The 23,296-nt window shown below is 56.2% G+C and overlaps 6 protein-coding genes and 1 pseudogene across 7 annotated transcripts; 4 read left to right on the top strand and 3 right to left on the bottom strand.

Annotated features, from left to right (window-relative positions):
- Positions 1–285: 285 nt before the first annotated feature.
- Positions 286–1,887, top strand: EX895_004294 (uncharacterized protein; the record flags this gene model as incomplete). The annotated part of the gene is made up of 1 exon (XM_029884889.1): positions 286–1,887. One exon carries the CDS (start codon positions 286–288, stop codon positions 1,885–1,887), a length of 1,602 nt encoding a protein of 533 aa, XP_029738639.1.
- Positions 1,888–2,676: 789 nt separating this feature from the next.
- EX895_004293 (uncharacterized protein) lies at positions 2,677–5,088 on the bottom strand (the record flags this gene model as incomplete). Its single annotated transcript, XM_029884888.1, has 1 exon — positions 2,677–5,088. One exon carries the CDS (start codon positions 5,086–5,088, stop codon positions 2,677–2,679), a length of 2,412 nt encoding a protein of 803 aa, XP_029738638.1.
- A 697-nt stretch (positions 5,089–5,785) lies between these two features.
- On the top strand, positions 5,786–7,519 carry EX895_004292 (annotated as a pseudogene). Its single transcript has 4 exons — positions 5,786–6,709; positions 6,805–7,107; positions 7,276–7,377; positions 7,433–7,519. Coding segments are annotated over exons 1-4 (1,416 nt in total).
- Positions 7,520–11,655: 4,136 nt separating this feature from the next.
- On the top strand, positions 11,656–14,937 carry EX895_004291 (uncharacterized protein; the record flags this gene model as incomplete). Its single annotated transcript, XM_029884887.1, has 2 exons — positions 11,656–11,736; positions 11,953–14,937. 2 exons carry the CDS (start codon positions 11,656–11,658, stop codon positions 14,935–14,937), a joined length of 3,066 nt encoding a protein of 1,021 aa, XP_029738637.1.
- A 347-nt stretch (positions 14,938–15,284) lies between these two features.
- On the bottom strand, positions 15,285–15,947 carry EX895_004290 (uncharacterized protein; the record flags this gene model as incomplete). Its single annotated transcript, XM_029884886.1, has 3 exons — positions 15,285–15,346; positions 15,445–15,550; positions 15,630–15,947. 3 exons carry the CDS (start codon positions 15,945–15,947, stop codon positions 15,285–15,287), a joined length of 486 nt encoding a protein of 161 aa, XP_029738636.1.
- Positions 15,948–16,401: 454 nt separating this feature from the next.
- On the top strand, positions 16,402–19,791 carry EX895_004289 (uncharacterized protein; the record flags this gene model as incomplete). Its single annotated transcript, XM_029884885.1, has 1 exon — positions 16,402–19,791. One exon carries the CDS (start codon positions 16,402–16,404, stop codon positions 19,789–19,791), a length of 3,390 nt encoding a protein of 1,129 aa, XP_029738635.1.
- Positions 19,792–19,900: 109 nt separating this feature from the next.
- Positions 19,901–23,194, bottom strand: EX895_004288 (uncharacterized protein; the record flags this gene model as incomplete). The annotated part of the gene is made up of 1 exon (XM_029884884.1): positions 19,901–23,194. The coding sequence occupies one exon, from the start codon at positions 23,192–23,194 to the stop codon at positions 19,901–19,903; it is 3,294 nt and encodes a 1,097-aa protein (XP_029738634.1).
- Positions 23,195–23,296: the final 102 nt, after the last annotated feature.

The raw sequence follows: 23,296 nt of genomic DNA, 5'->3' as shown, positions 1-23,296 counted from the left end.
AAGCCAGGCTCGTGCTCCTTACTATTGAGCTGCTGGCATTGCCGCTGTTGCTGTTGCTGTTACTGTTGCTGTTGCGTTGCTGTAGTCCCTGTCTGCTTTGTTCAAGTGTCATTTTCATTTTCTTCTTGTTTTTCTTGTTTTTGCAGTCGCGTCTGAGCCAATCCAAGAATCAAGAATCGGACGATTTTGTGTCTCTCCTCGCGCCTCCTCTTCTAACCCTTCGATCCTCACCTTGCTCCCTCTGGACAACCAGCAACGACCTCGTCACCGCTGCCAACTTGCACCATGGCCGACTCAGCTGGTCTTCGCACTAGGAGCGCCGCCGCCAAGGCCTCTGCCACCCCCAACGGCAAATCCAAGGCTCCCACCGATGCTCAGAAGCGTGCTGCCGTCCAGGACGAACACGACTTTGAGGAAAGGAAAAATTACAAGCCCAAACACTCGTATCTCCATGTCGACCTCAACGATGACCAGATCATGGGAGGAGGCAAGCAACAGACCATCGTCAAGTATTCGCCCGGTATCGTCATCTCGGAACAGGGCCGCGAGACCGACAAGAAGCTCGACGAGCACTCGGATTGGGAGTTCGGCGGTCCTTGGGGTGTCACCGCCATGATGACGCTCTTCCCCGTGCTCATGTACTACCTTTGGATCTGCCTCTGGTTCTACGACGGCAAACTCGTTATCCCCAACTCGCTTGACGACGTCTGGCCTTTCCTCCAGCGAATGGGTGCCCACGTCCGCGACGACGCCTTCCCTACCAAGCGCGCCTTCGCCGGCTACGGAGGTCTCATGGTCTTCCAGTTCTTCTTGGCCGTTGTCATGCCCGGGTACTCGCAGGAAGGACTTCCCGTCCCCTCGCTCGGCTACAAGACGCTCACGTACAAGTGCAATGCGCTCTCGTCCTTCTACGCCACCCTCGTCACCTGCGCCGTCCTCCACGTCTCGGGCCTCTACCGCCTCACCACCATCATTGAGCACTTCGGCGAGTACATGACCGTTTCCATGATTGCTGGTTACGCTGTCTCCGCCGCCACCTATTTCCACGCCGTGTTCACCAACACCACCCACCGCATGTCTGGCAACTTTGCCTACGACTTTTTCATGGGTGCTGCGCTCAACCCCCGTATTGGATCGGTTGATCTCAAGATGTGGGCTGAGGTGCGCATCCCCTGGGTCCTCCTCTTCTTGATTAGCGTCAGCGGTGCCTGCAAGCAGTACGAAGTCTACGGCTACGTCACTCCCAACATGGCCTTCATGGTCCTTGCCACGGGCCTCTACATCAACGCCTGCGGTAAAGGCGAAGAGTGCATCCCGCAGACCTGGGACATGTTCCACGAAAAGTGGGGCTTCATGGTCATCTTCTGGAACTTCGCCGGTGTGCCCTTCACCTACTGCTACAGCATCGTCTACATGGCCGCCCACCCGCCTTCGTACTACAAGTTCAGCACCCCCACCTACATCTTTATGTTCTCGCTCCTCATCTTTGCCCACTACGTCTTCGACTCCTCCATGGCTCAGAAGTCGCGCTTCCGCATGCAGCTTCAGGGCACCTACAAGTACCGTTACACCTTCCCGCAGTGGCCCTGGTCGACCCTCAAGGACCCTCGCTATCTCCAGACCGAGCACGGAAACGCTCTCCTCATCGACGGCTGGTGGCAGTTCCTCCGCAAGCCCAACTACACGGCCGATTATACTCAAAGTCTGCTGTGGGCAGCGATCGGCGGCACGAAGACGTGCATCGTGTACTTTTATCCTCTCTTCTTCCTCGCCGTTCTCACTCACAGGTGTGGTAGGGACTACGAGCGCTGCAGCAGGAAGTACGGCAAGGATTGGGACACATACGTTCGAATTGTGCCCTACGCATTCATCCCCGGGCTCGTTTGATGCACATTAGACATTAAGGATGGGAGAACGAGGGGCCTTTGCCCATGGAAGAGGGGCCAGGGTCCAAGTGAATTGGGAGGAGAAGTCGGGAGATGAGGTCGATTGCGAAGAGGAGGTCGAAGGTGTAATTGTGCCCGAAATGGTATGCTGTTCCTCCTCTTCGGCCCGTGCGAACCTGTCACCGCCGAGAAGCTTAGATGCTTTTTTGACGAAATCGTCTTGAGTCTTTCTGTCGAGATGAAGCCGCCAGTGCAAGTAGCACAGACGCAGTCGCTCGACGGTGACACTATGGTCCACGCGCCGTATTTTGAGGCGCCAGAGATCCCAATGATCGACGCAGCGTACAGCGCTGCCAAGCGACACTATCCTTCCTTTCCCCGGGCCACCTCCTATTTGTTCCTTCGCTTTGTGATTCGCCCTTCTTCTCTCGGGCTTGCCGTTCACCTCGAAGTTCCAAACATAAGCGCCAACGTATTCTACAGGTCTTGGGGCCCTTCCCCGCCAAGAAGTCACTCACGAGCGTCCTTTGTTGCATCTTCGTCCAATTTGCTGAGATAGCGTGCCAGATCCTCTGGACGATTGAGTCGGCCCCCCGCTCCCGTACTTAGTGTGACGAGATTAGAAAGCTTGATCGCAACGTCCAGGCCCGGAAAAATTCGAGGGGGAGGGAAGCACCAAGCCTGAGTCTCGAGCGCAAAAATCTCTTCGAGGGTGAAGGGAAGGAGCTGTAGAGGGCCTCCTGCACTTCGCTAGCCATCAGGCCAGTTTGCAGTCATCATCCGCGATACCCTATGCACCCTTTTCGCCAAGGACAGGCCAACGCGAGCCGTGCACTCTAACCCTATGCACGCAGATGGGAGGGCTCTTGGCCCAACCGTCGACGAACTGCCACCTCACCGCATGTACGCCAAACGGATACACCTGAGCCTCCTCGGTCAAGTTGAACGTTTGCAACGTCGACCCGTTGGCTTTGAACTCGAAGTGCGCCAGGATCATGGGCGCGCTCTCCTCCGCGCGATACTCTTGAGGTACAGCATCCAACAGAGGTTGCGGGAGGATGGCACCAAGGTACTCTTGCTGCGTCTTGGCTTTGCTACGGCGGTATTGGAGATAGTATTTGCGGTCGGATTCGTCGACGTGTGCCCAAACGACGATACGTCGCGGAGCAGTGCGGGTCATTCCAGGGAGAGGATGTTCGACCACCAACTGGTCGATCACTTTAGGCTCGGCAAGTTGGACCTGTAACAGCGAGTTCCAGCCGGTCATCCAGCAATTGTCCGCACCTAAACCTGCACCGGGCGTAATGGCTTTCACCGGATCCCCAATCGGCACCTTCCTGCCCTGCGCCAGGAACTGACCGACATTCCAAACGCTGTTGAACCGAAATCCTCGATGCACCGTCCCTTCCTCCGCGACCCAAGCTCCACTCGTGACAGCAGCCCAATCCACCCTCCCCGTGCGATCACGCGAGTACTGTTCCAATTTTCCGTCGATCAGCTCGCTCAAAAACGTCCGATCAAACGCCTGGCCCAATCTCGCGTTCACTTCGTCATTGGCATACTTTGCAATGCTCGCCACTTCCTTTTCGAGCTTGTTGAAGAACTTGCCCTCGGTATCATCGGCACGCTGCTTCAGCTGCATGTTGGTCTTCTTGTCCAAATCGCGCAGCATGAGCTCGACTGAATTTGAAACCGACTCTTGAATCGATTTCAACTCGTCTTGTGCTAAGCGTGCGATGGTACGCTTGGTTGACGCGGTGATCCGATTGATCTCGGTCGATTGGCGCGATTCGGCTTCCGCCTGGATCTTGGATGCAGCCGAGGAGAGCGAGGAAGAGATCTGCGAGTCGATCGAAGCAGACAGCGAGTCGAGACGGGCGGTGAGACGATTGAGCTCGGCGCGCAGTCGCTGATTCTCTCGGTCCAGCGAGAGTGCCAACGAGTGGACATTGCTGCCGATGCCACTGTTGCTGCCGGGGACGTCATCATCGAGGAGCATAGGGAAACGATCCGAAAGGCCACCGGACCTTCCAAAGAGCTGAGAAGCTTGAAAGGCGGCCGCAGCAAAGAGGAGGCCAGCAAGAACTGCAAAAGCGCGATTTGTGGTGACATGAGGCAACTCTGATCCGATTTTGTCCCAGGCGATCTTGGGAAGCTTCAGCACCCAGGTCAAAGAGAAGACCACAAGGCGCCATAGGAAGGATCCCAATCCGCGAAGAAAACGGCCCACGCGAGTCCTTACGGGAGGCTCACGGGGCTCATCAGATTGTGCTGGCTGTCGCTGCTTATGTGGCGGAGGGGTAGGAGCAACAAAGAAGTGGTCCTGAGCAACGTCATCGTCGACGTAGAAGTGATGCTGTTCTTGCTCTTGCTCCGAATCGGCTGAGTCGGATGCATCGTCGAATCGTGTCTCTTTGCCGCTAGCCGCTCTCGCATCGTCGTCCGCATTGTTCTCCCTGCTATCGTCCTCCTCGCCATCATCGTATGAAACGCCATTGACACCCTTCTTGCGCCGACCCTTCTTCGATTTGGCGTTCATCCACCGGACATTATCGATGCGTCCCAGGTCATAAGCAGTAAGCGAGTTTGAATTCGAGTTTCTCCCTCTTCTAGCCCTTCTTGTGGGCGAGGCAACCTGATCGTCGTCATCGTCATCGTCATCGCTTTGTGGCCTGTAGGGCAAGTTGTCCTTGGACGTTCGAGCTTTGCGCTGTCCCGAGGACCGACGCGAGACGACAGCGCGAGATTCGGGTATATGCTGCTGAGCCTGCTGAGCCCGTTGGAAGTGTGCGGCTTCTTGCTCTTCCTGCTGGTAGTTATCGCTCAGATCGCCTTCGCTGGAAAAGAGCGAGAGGGAAGCGCTATGCGAATGGTTGGCATCGCGAGTGTCATTGAAGCTGCGCTGATCGCCGCGGAGAAGGGAGGGCTGGTAGGAAGGCTCGCGGACGTAGTATTTAGTGCTGGAGTCCTCCTGCTTGATGCTGATGCTGTTGCTGTTGGATCCACTTGCCGCGGCTTGAAGGTTTGAGAGAAGTTGGCGGGTGCGGAGCGAGGCAGCAGGCGGCGTCATTTGCTCGACAAGCTCAGGCGAGAGTGCTCTGCGCGAAGGAGTCGCGACGCGGAAGGCGTCGGGAGCCTCGGATCTGCCGCTGATCCTGGGAGAGCGCCTCGATGTGCCTCGTCCCACATTACGGCTTGCCATGTCGACAAAGCGACCTTGAACCAAGCCCAGTAGCAGCACCGTTCACTGCTCCAGGGAATATGTGCAACACTGAAGTTGCAAAGTGAGGATGTAAGTGCAATGAACCGTGAACCAGCCTAAAAGCGCACAACTTGCTGAAAGAGAACTTCGACCCTTCTTGGTTCGGCAGCGACGGTGATGCGGATGGAGAGCAAGTACTTACATTGTCTCAACCCTCGATGCGGAATCGCTATATTCGTAGGAGATGGACGCGATGATGTGGTAAGGAGCAGTCATACGAGTGTACGTGAGACTGCAAGAGCTGACTGTGGTGGCGGATGGGGAAGAGCGGAAGGTCGAACTGGGCTCAATCGACCGTGTGATTTCAAGAAGAGTGGACTTTTGACACATCGGGTCGTGCGTTTTGCATGCAGATGCGTGTGTCTCGGTTGCAACCTTCTTTTTTCTGGTTGTACACCTGAGCTTCGGATGAGAAGGCTCTTTCAGGGGCAAATATTATGCTAACTGTAAGAGGAGTATCGCTAACACCGCAAAAAAATTGCTCCACTCTGAAATCAATTTTTCTTCTTCCAAAAAATCAAAGCGCAGTTTTCAGATTCCGTGTTCCGTCATTTCTTCTCAGTCACAGCTCGCCTCCAGGGTCTCGCATCGCAGGGCTTTCCGCAACACCATCATCAACCACTTTCGAGACGCAAAGATGGCGTCAACATCAACATTCAAGGACGCGGCTCCTGCACCGACAAGTGCAGCCACGCACCTTGGCCTCCTTCCCGAGATTCCAAGAGCCAGCTCGATCATCGTTATTGGAATGGCCGGCTCGGGCAAGTCCACCTTCACCGCCAGCCTTCACGATCATCTCCATGAGAAGGCAAAGGAGCAACAAGACGAACAGGAACAGAAGGGAAAGCAGCAGTTAGGTACCTCCTCGAGTACGGCAGCGAGTGTTGCATCTGCCTCGTCGCAGACCACTGCCCCTTACATGGTCAATCTCGATCCCGCCGTCGGCACGCTTGGCTATGAACCCAACGTCGACATTCGAGATACGGTCGACTATGCCCGCGTCATGGAGCAGTACAATCTTGGTCCCAACGGTGGTATCTTGACTGCGTTGAATCTCTTCACCACCAAATTCGACCAGGTGCTCAACATCCTTGAGAAGCGTGCCAAGGAAGTCGACCACATCGTCTTGGACACGCCCGGTCAGATCGAGATCTTCACCTGGTCGGCCTCCGGTTCTATCGTCACGGATGCGCTAGCAAGCTCAATGCCTACCGTAGTCGCCTACATCATCGACACGCCAAGGACTACTGCGCCGGCGACATTCATGAGCAACATGCTCTACGCGTGCAGCATCCTTTACAAGACTAAGCTGCCCTTCATCCTCGTGTTCAACAAGACAGATGCACAGTCGCATCAATTCGCATTGGAGTGGATGCAAGACTTTGAAAAGTTCCAAGAGGCCTTGGCAGCGGGCAACGCCACGGATCCGTCCTCCACCGTGACCCAACACGGTCTCAACCACCGGGCGCGCGACTACGACGCCGAGGGAAGCCAGGGTTACATGAACAGTCTCATGAACAGCATGAGTCTCGTGCTCGACGAGTTCTACAAGAATCTGAGGGTGAGTTTGTCGAGCTGCATTTCAGGCCTGGATAGGGTTCAAGTGCTGACGTCGTTCTGATCTCCTCTGCCTCTATGGATGCAATTATCCGACAGGCGGTTGGCGTGTCCTCCGTCACGGGCGAAGGCATGGACGATTTCCTCGCGGCCGTCCAAGAAGCGCGGCAAGAGTATCTTGACGACTACCGCCCAGAGCTGGAGCGCCTGGCGAAAGAGCGCGATGCCAAGCGCGAGACAAGCAAGAAAGAACAGCTCGCCCGTCTCATGAAGGACATGAAAGTCGGATCCAAGAGGTCCGCGCATGACAGCAAAACGGCGAATTCAGCGTCAAGGTCCACTGAGGAACTATCTCGGCCCATCGACGAAGAATACGAAGGCGATGGACAGATCATCGAGCCTGTAAGTACCCTTGTTACTCTTTTGTATTGGCGGTGGCCGCTCGGACCCTCCAAGTGCTGCGCAGCATCAGCAGGCCATTCGTACCTGCATTCACGTATCTGCATTCATGGGGATGTCAACCTACATCAATCGTTTCCCCACTCGCGTATTGTGGCGTTCGCAACCTAGCTTGTCGCCTCTTCCCCACCTGAAGTCCTTTCATGCGCTACACATGCCGTGTTGCCCTACCGAACTGCTGGTTTTATCGAATCGCGCCTCGCTTTCCTCTGATCTCAGGACGAATACTGACCCTACGCTTCGTTTTACTGCTTTTGTTTCCGCGCAGGACTCGGACGAAGAAAAGCCTCACTACGATTACCCAGGGCCAGAGTACGACCGGGGAGATGGCACTGTGTGGCCGCGTCCAGGCTAGCTTCATCGCCACCTTGTATGATTTCGAGCTCCGCGTCGATTCTTTGTTGTCAACCTCCTTGCGGTGCTTCAATATCATAATCTACGCCTCTTGGCTCCGAGCGGAAGTCGGTGACAGCGCCTCGGTGTTTGTTGAGGCCAAGCTGTCTGAAAGCTTGACCGAAGTCGTCATGTGAAACCAAAGTCGCCGCTCCGCTGTTTGTCGGATTCGAGAAGGAGCTCTTCTGCGGTTGGTCCCCACTTATGATCTCGGTGCAATGTATCACATGCAAGGGTGACTTAATCTCGCAAGCATGTCGGGGAGATCTTGCCTGTTTCCTCTTTCTTCGCCATTTGAGACTAGGACGGTATGCGGTGTCGTGCACGACGCTCTCGGCACCGTATTGTGCTGCTGTTGCTGCTGCTGCTGCTGCCGCCGCCGCGAATCCTATCTTGTTCCGCTCCGAGCGCTCCGACTTCCAAAACGCCGTCGATACCTCATCAATTTCCAGCACTTCAGCTTGGCTCACAGAGCTTCCGTTGCCGATGACAAGCAGTTTGCTGTACATTCATCCGCGCCGAGAACTTGCTGTTGATCAAGGTGGCAGAAAGGCCTTGCCGCTGTCTCGTAAAATCGAAGTTTAGCCACGAGGCGTCCTCGCGTTCCAGCTACGAAAAAAAAAACAAATATCAAATTATGAAAAAGGTTGCGGATTGATTGATTCGCCATTCGGCGGCATGACAGGCTCGATCCAAGACGCTCAGTGCTGCAGCAGAGATCAGTATTCTCACGGCGAGCGCAGGAATAAGGTTCCAGCGAGAAGGCTACTTTGAAAGGTGGCCGACGGCGGGTGTTGGTGGACGAGACTCCGAAGGCAGAGAAGCAGAGTCAGGACGTGAACAGGCGCGATTCAGGTGCGAATTTGCCGTGCGCCTTTGATGAGGAAATGCATGAGAAACACGGGACCGCGTGTGCGACTTGTAGCGCAGCCGCGTGCATGCGCGATTCGATATGCAGGCACACCTCCCCCAAAGGCAGCGCTGTGCTTGAGTCTCGCCCTTCTCTCTGCTCTTGTCTGCGCCTCGAATCAATAGGTGACCGCCCAACACTCGTCAGCGGGCAGGGTCGTAACTTGGAATGTCGCCTTGTGTCCTGACTGCTCGGCTCCGAAGCTCCTAGTCTGATATACAGCGTCTGCGCGCGAGGTAAAGCGAACGACAAAAAGAAAGGCCTTTCGTACTTCCAAACTCAGACATGGATAACCGAGCAAAGTCGCGAGCTTCAGCCCTCTGTCCTGTGAGCATTGCAACCCATCCTTGTCGACCATGCCGTGAGACCGGGAGGAAGACGCAGCGGTGCAATGCGCCTCGAAGTCGCAGCAATGCAACGATCGGGATGGGTTGCATACAAGCGAGCTTGTTCGCACCGCAAAGTGTTCATGGTTTCGTCTGCTTCGGTAGCGAGCGAAGTTGCTGCGTTGCGGCTCAACTCGTAGCGCCACTCGACGCCTCTCAACACCATGCCGGCTTGTTCACTGGCACTCTCGACCAGGCAAGCACCTCTCAAAGTACTGTAATATGAAGGACGTAGTATGAAGGAAGTCTCATCAACACGTCGTCGCCTCATCCGTTGCCATTGCCGTTGTCCTTGCCAGAATCCTGGCCGGTCCGAACTTGCGACGTAATGACGAGATTTCCGACAAGCAGGCTGAAGTAGCAGGTAAAATCCGTCAGGCTAAGCTTTCTGCACAGTACTCGACAAGGTCGGAATCACCGCGGCAAAGCGGACTTCTTTGGCGCGACAAGCCAGAAAGCGGTGAGAATTTCAACTGGCTGCAGCCGTAGCTGAGTTTGAATCGTTTGTCATGGTGTGAGTCTGCAAGTGATATGAGTTTTTGCGAGTTGAGCGACACGAGGCTGACAGAGAACGCACAAAACGGAGGCAGCAACCGTCGTTTCTAAATAGAATTTTGAGTTTTTCTTTCTTCTCGATCCCGTCTACTGTCTTGAACGGAAGGAAGGGAACGCAAGCAAAGCGAAGTGGGGACGGACCCTGAATTCGAACCCTGCCTTCGACCCTGGGACAAAGGTCATGCAGAAGCGGCTTCTCAGGAGAGAAAATACTGCAGAAAGCTCGAGTTTACAGTAGGTATTAATAAATGAGACTGACTGCCTGCATGCACTGCATCTCCGTCTGCATGTGCTTGTTCAGTGCAGCACACGGTTCAACTCAACTCTGCGTGGTACGTGGCTCGGTTGGTTCAAAAGAATCGGAAGCTCAGCTGATGCGTGGTTCGGACTTCGCGTGCTCATGTCCGCGACGTCCATCCATATCTTGGAGATTCTTGTCCAATCCCAACCCAGAGAGCAAGCGAAGGAAAGCAAAGCAGGGCACAAACAGGGCTTTGTCCCCTGCATTGCTCTCCGGTCAATCCTCAGACGCCCACCAAATCGCTTTCCGTTGCTCTCCTTTCCTCGCTCGCTCAAATGGTTGGCCATGAGCGATTCCGAAGAGTCGGCCCATGCTCCTTTTGGCCGTCCCCCTCCGTCTACCTGTTTCGGCTTCCGATGTCGATTCGAGAACGCCAAAGCAAATCGAATCGGATCGTAATGAAAATGTCGAAGAGACTGTGATGCCCCCTCTCAACACAATGAGAAGCTTTCGGCTTCTCCATGTTTGTTCGGTCCAGGTCTGCGCTACCGCCAAGATGCTGACACGGCACTCTGCCAGCCAAGAAGAAGCGCAAAAACGTGGTGGCAGAAAACAGACCCATTTCACACTTGCGCGCTGTGCAGGTGCGTTGGTGCTTTCCCTTTCCCGCTGTGAAGGTTGAGTCAGGTGTCTTGTTTCATGCATCTAGGCGCCCCTGCGTACGTGCGTGCGTTCTTACGTGCGTTCGTGCGTGCTCGCTCGCTTGGTTGATTGCAGATGATCGTTTCACCAAAAACTTCACCTCTTGCCTCTCTCGCCTATACGCAGCAGCAGCGACAACTGAGCAGATTCAATAAAGAAAATCACGCCTCTTTGGGATGCGCCTCTGCTTCTTCTAGTTCTAGCTTTCTTTCCCGTCTCGCCTCGATCCAGCATCCCATCAGAGTTCTGGGCTCCACCGCCCCGCCACCCCGCCGCCTCCGCATGCCCATCCCAGCTTCGCGGAATTTAGCGAGCTGTCTCCGAGATCCCAAAGATCCCTTTCTTTTTCGCACGCTACTGCTGAGCCCGACTGTTCCGCACTTCGTCGTCGCGGCGCGGCCTCGCACCTTCATCCTGCAACCCTTCTCTTCATCTTCTTCCTCTGCTTTCATCCTCACCGCATTGCTTCTTGCAAAGCTGTACAGCACGGCGTTTACCGAGCCGCCGCCGTTTTTCTTTGTTCTTGTTCTTGTTCTTGTTCTTGTTCTTGTTCTTGTTCTTGTTCTTCCTCTTCCTTTTCCTTCTCATTGTTTCCTACATCAGTTGCTCCCTTCCTCAAGCTCGAAGCAGCCAGCTTCCAACTTCCCAACCACTAAGGCGTTCATCACTATCGTTCTGTCTCTCGTGCTGCTTCCCATCTGCCTACACGAGGCGAGCCGCAGTTCGACATTTATCTAGATTCTAATCGACGGCAGTCTGGTCTCCCTCGCACACGATTGTGACCAATCTGGACAGCATCGTCCGCATCTTCACATTCGTGGCCATCACCAGCTCACCAATTGCGCTCGCGTAGATCACATCGACTATCGTTCGTTCGGCCATCGTGCAACATCGCAGCCCTGTCACATTCCGATACTATCCGCATCCGCAGCACACACGAGCATCCTCATCGTGGACAAGCATTACTACCCGAGCCTACCTTGACCGCCAGCGGATTCATAGCTGGAAGCACAGCCGCCATCTCCGCTTGTCGCGTAGAGCGAGTCACTTGGGCGGACTCGCTGAACTGCACAAAGCGGTCATTGCCCTGCTATCGTCCTTTCAGCCGTTTTCGAGTACATCAAAACGGAGCACAAAACGCTCAAAACAGGCTCGCTTAACATTGGCAACGAGAACAGTTACCACGTTGACAGGTGTATCCCGACTTCGATCGGCAGCTTCAGCCACTGACAAGGTGCTGCGTCGCGAAAGGGGAGACCGCACACGAGGTATCGATGTTGCCGTGTCCAACAAATGGTCATACCATGCCAGAAGCGATGAGCAGCATCATGGAGCAAATTAGTGCCGATCCATCTTTGGATGCTTCGGGCAACAAGCGCAAGAGGGTAAGTGGTCGCCTCTTAGGTCCAAGAGCTTTTCGCTGTCCAGTCCGACTTGAAACGATCTTGCTCCGCTGGTGTCTGAATCCAACACGCTCGTCTGACACAGCGAACATTTGAGGCTTACTCGGGCGTATCGTTCGAATCGACATCACTGACATTTGTCCCTCTCCTACTATGGCTGTTCTGTCTCTCTCTATCTCTCTTTGCACCTTGCAACAGATCTGGGCTGCTTGTGAGCCTTGCCGCAAGCGCAAATCCAAATGCGATGGCCAGAACCCGTGCGGAGGATGTGTCTCCACCGTCAAAACGGCCATGCTGCCGGTCAACGCAACCACAATTCAGAACGGAACCATCGACGAGGCCCTCGTCCAAGAAAAGGCGCAGGAGCTCTGTGTCTTTGACTGGAACCGCAAGCCGCGCGGACCCAAGGGCAAGAAAGCCGCTTTCGCCGCTGCATTCGGCGTAGAGGACTCGAACAGCTTGGGCGCACCCCGCAGCCACGCTAGCGCTGGTACGGCGTACATCGAAGCGCAGAAACGCGTCCTCGACGAATCTCAGCATCACACTGGCCGTCCCATGGCCAGCGGCGACGCCGCACCCGCATACCCCCTAACGGCTCCGAATCAGCTCAGCTCGGCCTCTAGCTACAATGTCTCGCCCGCTCAAGCATCCAGCTGGCCGGATACGTCAGCAATGACGCCCTACACAAATGGATCGCCGCACTACCAGCATTACTCGGCCAGTGCTGCCCTACAGACGTCCGGTTTCGGCTCCAACACTGCTTCTTACGTGTCCTCCTCATCCAACGGCCGGCCCGAGCTTCACCACAGTGGGTCCAATCACGGCGGGTCCAGCGATAGCAGCTTCTTTTCCTCATCCGAATTCTCCTACGCCAACGGCGGACGACAGACGGAGTCCAACACCTCGATCTCGAACTTTTCGCCTCCGATCGTCTCGGGTCCTTCCTCGAGACCCATGGGCACCGACGAGCGTCCTCTGAAACGCACCGCCTACGAAGCTCGTGGCATTGAGGATCTCGCTGGCAAGGCGTCGCTCAGTGCATGGGATGCCTTGGCCGAGAGTTCAAGCCATCCGCGCTCCAACAGTGTCTCTAGCCTGCGACGCTCGCAAAACTCGGCAGGCACTTCACCGACCGAGTTCAATCGCTACGGCGCTTCGCCCGCCCAATCGCAAGGCTCTGGCGGCTTCCCGGCTGCGTCACCACAATCGGATGGCAGCGTCAATTACTTCAATGCAGCCACCAAGCTCTCGCCCATGGGCGGCGACAATGGCGACTCGCGCTATCACGACCAGTCGATGCTCATCAACCGCCTCAAGCCGTACTACTCGGAGAAAGATCGCCCCTTTGTGGCGCTGGCCATCTCCCAGTTCGAGGCGCTCGACTCTTTCGAGAAAATGATCCCTTCGCGGTACCTGTTTGGATCAGCACCCGGTGCGGGCGGGCGCGAACCACCAGCACATGTGTTGCTAGCTCTGCTCGCGTTCTTGGCACATCGCGCGTTGCTGCTGCCGGACAGCATGAACATCGAGGACCTCGATCTGCAAGCTGGCGACGTTGTGATGCGCTGCGCGAACAACTACGGCCGCCTCGAAGGCGAAGACCGCAAGCAGATGCTGTCATTCGCGCGTCGCAGTTGGTCGCTGGCTAACGACCTCATGCTCCAAAAGATTCGCAGCGGTGACGTCGATCCCAGGCTCATCATCACGGGTATGCTTCTCGAGATGGGTGCTGGCGAGGATGGTCTCAGCAGCAAAAGCCTCGTTCAGCGCAAGATGTGGCTCTTCCGCCTTGCCTACTGCTGGCGACTCCACCAACTCGACGCCAAGCCCGACTCGGAAAGCTGGACCACGCCTTGGGATGGCCCCGAGGTGCTGCAGAAGGCGCTCGACATCTCGGGCGGCTCCGCCACGGAAGATCCGCGAGCGCCGCTGCCGCGCGCCGCAGACACACGAACCATGATTAAGGATCCCATCGAGCTCGAGGCCATCCGCAGACAAGTCTCACTCATCGTCACAGCAGCATACTGGGTGCAGACGGCAGAGCTGCAGGTGCCCAAGTTCGACGTCTATACCATGGAGCTCGAACCTGCCAATGCGGACGATTACATCCACCATGGGTCCAATTGGACGCCCAAGGTGCATCCTGCTTCGAACGGATACCTTACGCAGACGCGCGACCTCATCTTCCGCACCTACGGCCGCCTCACGCGTCTGCTGCACACGCCTCTTGCCGACATTTGCACCGGCCACTCGCCAGAACCGGATCTGCAGCAGGCCATCACCGAGATGGAGACGACGCTAGACTGGCTCGTTGAGCGCATCGGCTCGGTCACCTACGACGGCCCCGAGATGCCGTTGCGTGTCGCGGCCTTCGTCCATTCGCGCATGGTGGCCCTGCTCATGTACCGCCTGTTCACCTCGATCCAGGCATTCTTCTTCCTTTTCCCCGAACGCACCACGGCCAAGACGGACAAGTCGCTTCGCATCGCATCGACGCTGATGCCTAAGAACGAGCAGCGTTCCAACTTCGAAATGATCGCCGGAGGTAGCATCGCACCCGAGTCTGAGAGCGAGGACGACGCTGCGGCTGGGCGCGACTTCCAAGGGCGAAAGCTGTTGCCGCGACCGCAATTCTCGCGACACCCGATGAAGGCGTCGATGGCGGTTCTTTGGGAAACAGGTGCGGTTGCCAAGCGCCTCTTGTCGCTACACCGAGCTCGCGACGCTGCGCTGGAGCCTATTGAGGGAGGTGATACCGAAACGTGGAAGAGCGGCGAAGGAGAAAAGACGGGCAACGAGGTCGGGAAAACTATGGATGCGTCTCTGCGTGCGGTGCGTTGGCCGCGCCACTTGCGGCTCTTTGCACAGCACGCCTACGCCATGGCCGCCGAGGCACACGTTGCAGGCGCCTCGTGGTGGGACACATACGGCGATAGCCCTGGATGGAAGAATCCAGCCTCGTTCGATCTGCTGCCCGAGTTCAGCAACGAGCACATCGAGACCGGACTGTGGGACACGGGCGACGCGTTCCTCGAGTTGCTCGAAGCCATGGCCAAGATGGGCAGCACGCATGCACGAAGCAACGAAGAATCGACGCTGCGATACCGACAAGAACGATGGAATTGGGCCAAACGATACCAGCAGCCACCGAGTGGGCTGACGAGCATGCCCAATCCAAAGTAGTTTCATGTTTTAGCTCCAAGTTATGGGAATAAAATATACCTTTTGTTGATCAATCTAGCATGTTCATGGAAAAATCCTGGCTGTGTGAGGCCAGAGCTAAAGATGGAGGGTTGTTCAAAGAACCGGTTGCAACGAGCACTACCTAATACTGACACTGCGGTTGTCATCTTATAAAAGTCGCTTCCACAGCTTTGTGCAGCTGTAAGAAGCTGCTGGCACGGTGCTCGTCCTCATAAGCAGCTCGGTAAGGGCACGTTCTCAGTAGGTCTTGAAGAGGCAGTGGATTGCACGAGGGACTAATAGTACAGGAGAAGAGACATGGCGAGAACTCTCGAAACGCACACGGCTTAGAGACCAAGACGGCGTTCCATGACGGTGTGCATGTCGGGGAGGTTTGCCGAAATCTCAGCTGCGAGGCAGGCATCGGAACCAAGATGGAAAGCAAGGAATGTCAGTAGCTGTAACGCCGAGTATACAATGCAAGCAGAGCAGATATGGAAAACTTACAAGGAAGGAAGTCTCGCGGCTCGATGCGCTCGTCGTCACCATTGAGAATGTCAAGGTGCACCTTGGAGAGTGAGTTGGAGCTTCGAGTTGGGTCGAATGCCGGGTCCTATTCGCATCAAACATGGCATTCAAGCGGTCAGTACTACTGTCTCCTCATCTTCGTCCCCGCTCGCAAACCAACTTACAAAGCTGGCGATCTTGCGCTCCATCAAAATGTGCGCTGGTGCGCCGATGCCGTGGATGTTGCGCTGCATGGTGAGCTTGAGGTTATCGCGTGTCGCCTCCCAGTTCTCGAGTCTGTTCTGGATCGGGTGATGCGAGTGCGTCGACACCTGGTGCAGCACGTTGGTGAGACCGTGACGCATGGTATCGTGGACTCCGGCATAGACGGGATGCGAAGTGGCCGAGTTCGTCGAGGTCGACGTGTGCGAAGCATAGTTAGGGGGCACGAGCGCGTAGCTCGGCTCGGCTTGACGCTGCTGCTGTGACATGGATGAGCTCATCTTGTTGTGTGATTGCTCTGAAGATGGTGTGTGAGAAGGTTAATGAGAGCGAGTCGATAAAAGTGGAGAAGAGCGGGTCCGTGTGCCGGGCTGTCGAGGTGTTGCTCAGTGTGTGAGTGCGTGGCTGCCTTGACTCGATCACGAGTTGGATTTAGGACAATGTTAGACTATGGTTCTGTTGCATCTGTCAGCATGACAAGGATGCAAAGGGTCTTGCTCTGGAGTTGTGAGCCCGTCGAAAAATTCGCGTGGGCTGCTGCACAAATTCTTGAACTTTCTCTCTACGAAAAAAGAGCCCAAGCCGGAGGGTCTCAAGACGGATCGGAAAAAAAGCATGGCAGCACACCAGTCAAAGCACGTCGTCGGATACGCTTCAACTTGGTCCTCACCATTGTCCCTTCATCCACCACTACCACCACACAGCACCTCCCCTTGACACTTGCAGGCGGTCATCATGGATCCAGACGGCCTGTTCGACTTCCTCGCTCCTGCAGAGGCTGCGCCCAGTCCAGCCACATCTTCAGGTTCTTCCCCTTCCAAGAAGCAGAAGAAACGATCCAAAGCGGCAGCTACTGCCTCTTCCTCTTCCAGCAAAGCGGCTGCCGCACCACAGACGAATGACGCTCCGAAAGCCGACTCACAAAATGGCCATGCAGCAGCACATGATATTGGGAACACTGCTTCGACCGACGAAGACGAGTCCGCACCAGGATCGTCCAAACGCCAGAAGCTCAATGCCGTCTCGGACAAGCCGGCGCCCGTGCCAACTGTGGTGACGGACGAATTCACCGATGAGGCTACGCAAGCCATCCCCGTAGACTCGGGTATTGCGCCGTCCAACTCTGCAGACGCGAACGAAGCTGCTGATGGCGACGCTGCTGCGGTGTCGAACGCAGACGGTGCTTCTGCCGCTGATGCTAAAAAGATGCACGTAACCCATTCCGTACGCCATCAAGTCGCACTTCCTCCCGACTATCCGTACGTGCCTCTTTCTCAGCATGTACCCAACAACCCACCGGCCAAAGAATACAAGTTCACCCTCGACCCATTCCAGCGCAACTCGGTCTCGTGCATCGAGCGCAACGAATCGGTCCTCGTCTCCGCCCACACCTCGGCAGGTAAAACCGTCGTCGCCGAGTACGCCATTGCTCAATGCCTCAAGAATGGCCAACGTGTCGTCTACACCTCCCCTATCAAGGCGCTCTCCAACCAGAAGTTCCGCGAGCTCACCGCCGAGTTTGGCGACGTCGGCCTCATGACCGGCGACGTCACCATCAACCCTTCGGCGTCGTGCCTCGTCATGACCACCGAGATTCTGCGTTCCATGCTCTACCGTGGCTCCGAAATCATGCGCGAAGTGGCGTGGGTCGTTTTCGATGAAATTCACTACATGCGCGACAAGGAGCGTGGTGTCGTTTGGGAGGAGACCATCATCCTCCTGCCGCGCAAGGTCCGCTACGTCTTCCTCTCGGCCACCATCCCCAACGCCATGCAATTCGCCGAGTGGATTGCTCATACCCATGCCCAGCCTTGTCACGTCGTCTACACCGATTTTCGTCCCACACCTCTCCAGCATTACCTCTTCCCGCAAGGCGGTGAGGGTATTCACCTTGTCGTTGACGAGCGCGGCACCTTCCGGGAGGACAACTTTCAAAAGGCTATGGGTGCGCTTGCCGACTCCAAAGGCGAGGATGTCGCTGACCCCAACGCTGGAGGCGGCAAGCGTCGCGGCCAGGTCAAGAAGGGCGGCAATGGAGGCAAGAAGGGCCCCTCGGATATCTACAAGATCGTCAAGATGATCATGGTCAAAAATTACAACCCTGTCATTGTGTTCGCCTTCTCCAAGCGCGAATGCGAGGCGCTTGCACTCCAGATGAGCAAGCTCGAGTTCAACACGGATGACGAAAAGGAGATGGTCTCCACCGTTTTCACCAACGCCATCAACGCGCTGTCGGAAGAAGATCGCAGTCTACCACAGATCGAGCACATTCTACCCCTCCTTCGTCGCGGCATCGGTATCCACCACGGAGGTCTCTTACCCATCCTCAAGGAGGTCATCGAGATCCTGTTTCAGGAAGGTCTCATTAAGGTACTCTTCGCCACTGAAACCTTTTCAATCGGTCTCAACATGCCTGCCAAGACCGTCGTATTCACTGCAGTCAACAAGTGGGACGGCAAGGAGTTCCGCAACCTCACCTCGGGCGAGTTCATCCAGATGTCCGGTCGAGCCGGTCGACGTGGTCTCGACGACCGAGGCATCGTCATCATGATGTTCGACGAAAAGCTCGAACCCAGTGCCGCCAAGACCATGGCCAAGGGAGAAGCCGACCGTCTCAACTCGGCGTTTCATCTGGGATACAACATGATTCTCAATCTGATGCGTGTTGAAGGTATTTCGCCAGAGTACATGCTGGAGCGTTGTTTCTTCCAATTCCAGAACGCCGCTTCGGTGCCTGCGCTCGAGGCCGAGCAGAAGGCGGCGGAACAGCAGCGCGATCTGATCAAGGTCGAGCGAGAAGAAGAGGTCGCCGAATACTACGATGTCAAGCACCAGCTTGAGACGCTCCGCAAGGATGTGCAGACCGTCATCACGCATCCGTCGTACGTCCTGCCCTTCCTGCAGCCGGGACGACTAGTGAGAGTGTGCCACGATGATCTCGACTTCGGCTGGGGTGCGGTGGTGTCGTATGAAAAGCGTCTGCCCAACACGCCAGGCAAGCGCGGACCCGCCATCGACCCCAATGCGCCGCCTCAGAACCACTATGTTGTCGACGTGCTTTTGCACTGCGCATCGGGTGCGAGCTCCATCTCGTCAGACAAGAAGTCGTCCAAGAACGACAACGCCACTCACCTACTTCCCTGTCCTGAGGGTAAAAAGGGCGAGATGGTCGTGGTGCCCGTGTTGCTCTCTACGATCCAGTCGTTGTCTGGGATTCGTATCTTCCTCGCCAAGGATCTGCGTCCCACCGAGCCGCGAGAGACGGTGCGCAAGAACCTCGTCGAAGTGCAACGCCGTTTCCCCAATGGCGTCCCCCTCCTCGACCCCATCAAGGATATGAAGATCAAGGACGAGTCTTTTGCGCACCTGGTCGAGAAGATCAAGATCCTCGACGACAAGCTCTCGTCCTCGGCCATTCGCAAGGACAAAGACCTGCCTCGCCTTTACGCTGCCTACGCCAAGAAACAGGAGGCACAAGAAGTGGTGTCGGGCATCGCGAAAAAGATCGCAGCGGCTCACTCAGTACTGCAGCTGGACGAGCTCAAGTGCCGCAAGCGTGTGCTCCGTCGACTTGGGTTCACGACTTCGGACGACGTGGTGGAGAAAAAGGGCCGTGTCGCTTGCGAAATCTCGACGGGCGACGAACTGCTGCTGACCGAGATGATCTTCAACGGCGTGTTCAACGACCTCACTCCGCCACAGTGTGCCGCGCTCCTCTCGTGTTTCGTCTTTGGCGAAAAGTCGACCACGCAAACCCGGCTGAACGAGACGCTCGCTGCACCACTGCGCATCATGCAAGAGACCGCGCGTCGCATCGCCAAAGTTTCGATCGAATCGAAATTGCCGTTGGTCGAGGAGGAGTACGTGTCGAGCTTCAAGGTGGAGCTCATGGACCTGGTCATGCACTGGTGCAACGGCGCCAAGTTTGCCGAGATCTGCAAGATGACCGATGTCTTCGAGGGAAGTATCATCAGGTGTTTCAGGAGGTTGCAGGAGCTGATCAGGCAGCTGGTGCAAGCGGCGAAAGCGATTGGCAATGAGGGATTGGCTGAGAAGTTTGAGAAGACGCTGGCCATGCTGGAGAGGGAGGGCAGCATCATTTTCTCGCCCTCGCTCTATTTGTAGGAGGCTCGAAAGGGGTGAATGCCAGAACATTGAAATGGATCACCGTGCCGGTGTGTGCGGTTGCATGAGGTCTATCAAGATTATTGTTTAATGTACAACAGAGTGAGAGCTATTGACGTGCGATGTCCACCAATCGGCCGTCAACAAGAGGTGAAACGAAGGCTAGGTTGGACGTGTCATCACCGTCCTCCGCCTTCCTCGCCTGGTTGTCGCTGCTAGCCCCATTCATACTGCGAGCATTTGTACTCTCGCCGTTTCCGAGCACTTTCGCATTGGGATTGGACCCAGCTGAAGCCCTGATATCCTGTTGGAGTTGATCCATCTGCTCCTGGTCCAGATGGAAACTGGTCGACGCAACCGCGCCATGCTTAAAGTTGTTCGAAACGAGTTTCCCCTCTGCTCCAAAGGCTCCGCCATCCTCCTTGCCTTGCTCCTCTTTCTCGGGCTGGTCCTGCAACTGAGCCAATGCGTCGTCATGTCGAGCAATGAATTCCTCCAATACGGCCAACAATCTCTGCTGCTCCTGCAACCCCATGTCCATCCCACCGGGCAAAGTCTTTGCGGCCTGTTCGAGCGCGCTGAACGTCGCCCGGAGCTGTGTGGCCCGCTGGACGATGTCACGGCTCAACTGCGTAGGCGTGCCTTTGCCCGCAGTGCTCTTGTTCGCCGCATTGCCAGCGGTGAGGAAGGCTAGTGTGGCGTCGTCATCCCCCTCGTCGACCGCCATACTCCCGAGCGCAATATTGGCTCCTCCACCGCCAATGTCTTCGTCCACCTCCTCCTGGTGCGATCCTTCGACATTGGCAATGGACGACGACGACGGGATGTACAGCTGGCCCTCGGCCTGCGCAGCCTGCACGACGAGCTTCAGCAGCGCCTTGATCTGATCCAGCAAACTCGAGGCCAACGACGGGTCGAACAGCGCACTGTCGATCTTGGCTTCGGCGGGCGGAGACGAGGTTCGGATCCGCTTGGCCGCAGGCAGACACGTCTCGGTTGAATCATCGTCAATCGCCCCCGTGGCGGCGTGCGAAGATGTATCCGCAATCGACCGCGACCCGGAACCGGACCCGGACTTCAGCGGCTCATTGAATCGCTTCGAGACAGAGTCGAATTTGGAGTGGTGTTCCGAGCCTCCCACGTGCAATGCATCCCGGAATCCGCCAGGCGATTGATCGACGACCATGCGCCACAGATCGTTGTCGCCCGAGCCTTGCGATCCTGCGGAGCTGGATTGATTGCGCGGCTGTTTGACAGGGGTGGACGGCGCATCTGCAGAGGATGCGTTGTGCTTCATAGCGTGCTTGAGCAAGTTGAGCGATCGCGCGCGTGTGATAGCGATGCGTGTGCGCTCACTCAATGTGTCCTCGTGCTCGTGCTCTTGAACTCCGCCGGACTCGCTCTTAAGCGCAGCGGATGCATCGTTTGATCCTGCAGAGGATGAGGAAGACACTTGCTCGGCCTGCAAACGTCGCATCTGCTTCATGCGCCAGAGATAGCTGGCACCGAGCAAAAACTTGCGCACGATCGCCGACATGAGCTGTCCATTTTCGTGATCGACGACAAATTCGCCTCGTTTGAGTGCTTCGAAGCCGTCGTACCCTTCGGCCAAGTATTCTCGCGTGACGACGCGGTAGGTCTTGTCCATCTCGAGCGGGCCCCTGCTGACGAGGGCGGGTCGGTGCACTTCGACATCGTACCCGCCTTGGGGCAATTTTGTGACTGAGAAACGTCGGAGCTTGCCTACGTCTGCGTCTGCTGCGTCGTCGTCATGCTTGTCCACATCCATCGCATCGTCCTCCCCTTGCGCCGCCGGAGTGTCGAGCGGATTGTCAAGCAGCTCGACGCTCACCAGCCGTTTGCCGGGAGGCTTGGTCGAATCCCACTTGACCATCATCCCCGCAACCTGCGGAAACCTCCCCTCTTGCTTCGGATACATCGACAACCCATTCTCCAGCGCATCCCAAATGTCTTGCCCCTTCAACTCCTTGCACACCACCGCATCTTCAAACGGCATGATCTCCAACACGTCCGACAGCAAGATCTTGCCCGGGCCGTATATCTGGTCACCGCGCAGACTTCCACCGCAGATGATGCAGCAGTCGACTTCGCGCACGTGCGGCGGACGTTGCTCGCTCAGCTCGCCGCGATTATCGCGTTCGCGCAGCACCTCTTCGTACGAGTTCATGAGGACGTCAGCGACAAAGTTGCCAAACGCAGACTCGTCGGTTCGCACCTTCTCGGAGCGCACATCCCACGGAGTCAGCGTGTACGCGACGCTCTGGGAAGTGGATTTTGAGATCTTTGCCAGCAGATCATCGAGCATTGATTTGAGTTGTGGAGAGGTGGGATCGTCGACGGAGGCACGGTAGCGTTTGACGCTGAGCGACTTGATAGTTCGTTTGCGCACGGCCGAGTCGTCTTTGTCGGTGAGTTCGAGTTGGAGTTCGGAGAGGTCGCGGAAATCGGTGCCTGATTTCACAACCATGGCCGCCTCGTCCTTTTCTGTGCCTGGTTCGCCGCGGGGGAAGTCTTCTCCAGAGAAACTCGAGGCGCCATTGCCGACGTAGTAGATGTGATCGTGTCCACCGAGAACTAGGTCGACGCCATGAGAGGCTGGGTCTGGGTTGGATACTGCTCCGACTGCGTTGGCGAAGTCAATATCGTTGGGTAAGCGGCTGTGTGTGATGGCGATGACGAGCTCGCATGCCTCACCCGCTGGATCGCGCAGTGTACGGCTGAGTCTGTTTGCCGTTTTGACCATGTTTCTGTAAACAAACCCTTCCGGGAAACTGGGAACGGTTGCGATCCATTCCTTTTCGACGATACCGATGCATCCTACCTTGACACCCTGCACTGTAGTCGTCCAGTATCGTAGTGTTCCAGCCACCTGCGCATCGTCATCTTGAAAGTCCTCGTCCCAGTTGCTGCAGTCCTTATTCTCCTCGGCCGTCTTCCCAGATCGATCGACGACATTCGAGAAAAGCCAGGGGAAATTGTTCTGTGCCATTAATGTCTGCAGATGTGGATAGCCGAAGTCCCAGTCGTGGTTACCTAGACAGGCACAGTCGAGATTCATAGCATTGATGACGGGGACCAAGTGGGTTCCCCTGGTTACGCTGCTCTCGACGGAAGGCGAGTACAGGTCACCGCTGAATAGAACCAGCCCTTTTCGTTCCCGCGATGTCGAATGCTGCGACCAGTCTCTCGACCCCGAGGCTGATGGTGACTGTGGGGGTGGAGCGAGGTTGGCAAGATCGGATGGTTCGCCCCAGGATTCGCGAATGGCTTGGATCTTGGCTGCGAATTGATCTGCGCCGATGGTCCCGCCCAACTTCTTATCCTTTTGACGAACGCGGTAGACATCGTTGAAATGTATGATCGGGAGGGTGATCGGCGGCATGGCTGCAGAGGGCAGAATATGGATGGTGAAGAGGAGAGAAGCAAGAGGAGCAAGAGGAGCAAGAGGCGGAAGAAGCATCGGAGAATGTCGTCAAATCGCGGT

Source organism: Sporisorium graminicola, chromosome SGRAM_3 (assembly GCF_005498985.1).
Source record: "Sporisorium graminicola strain CBS 10092 chromosome SGRAM_3, whole genome shotgun sequence".
Taxonomy (NCBI): domain Eukaryota; kingdom Fungi; phylum Basidiomycota; class Ustilaginomycetes; order Ustilaginales; family Ustilaginaceae; genus Sporisorium; species Sporisorium graminicola.
The sequence above is the reverse complement of the archived record's forward strand: the minus strand, read 5'-3'. Positions and strand labels throughout refer to the sequence as shown.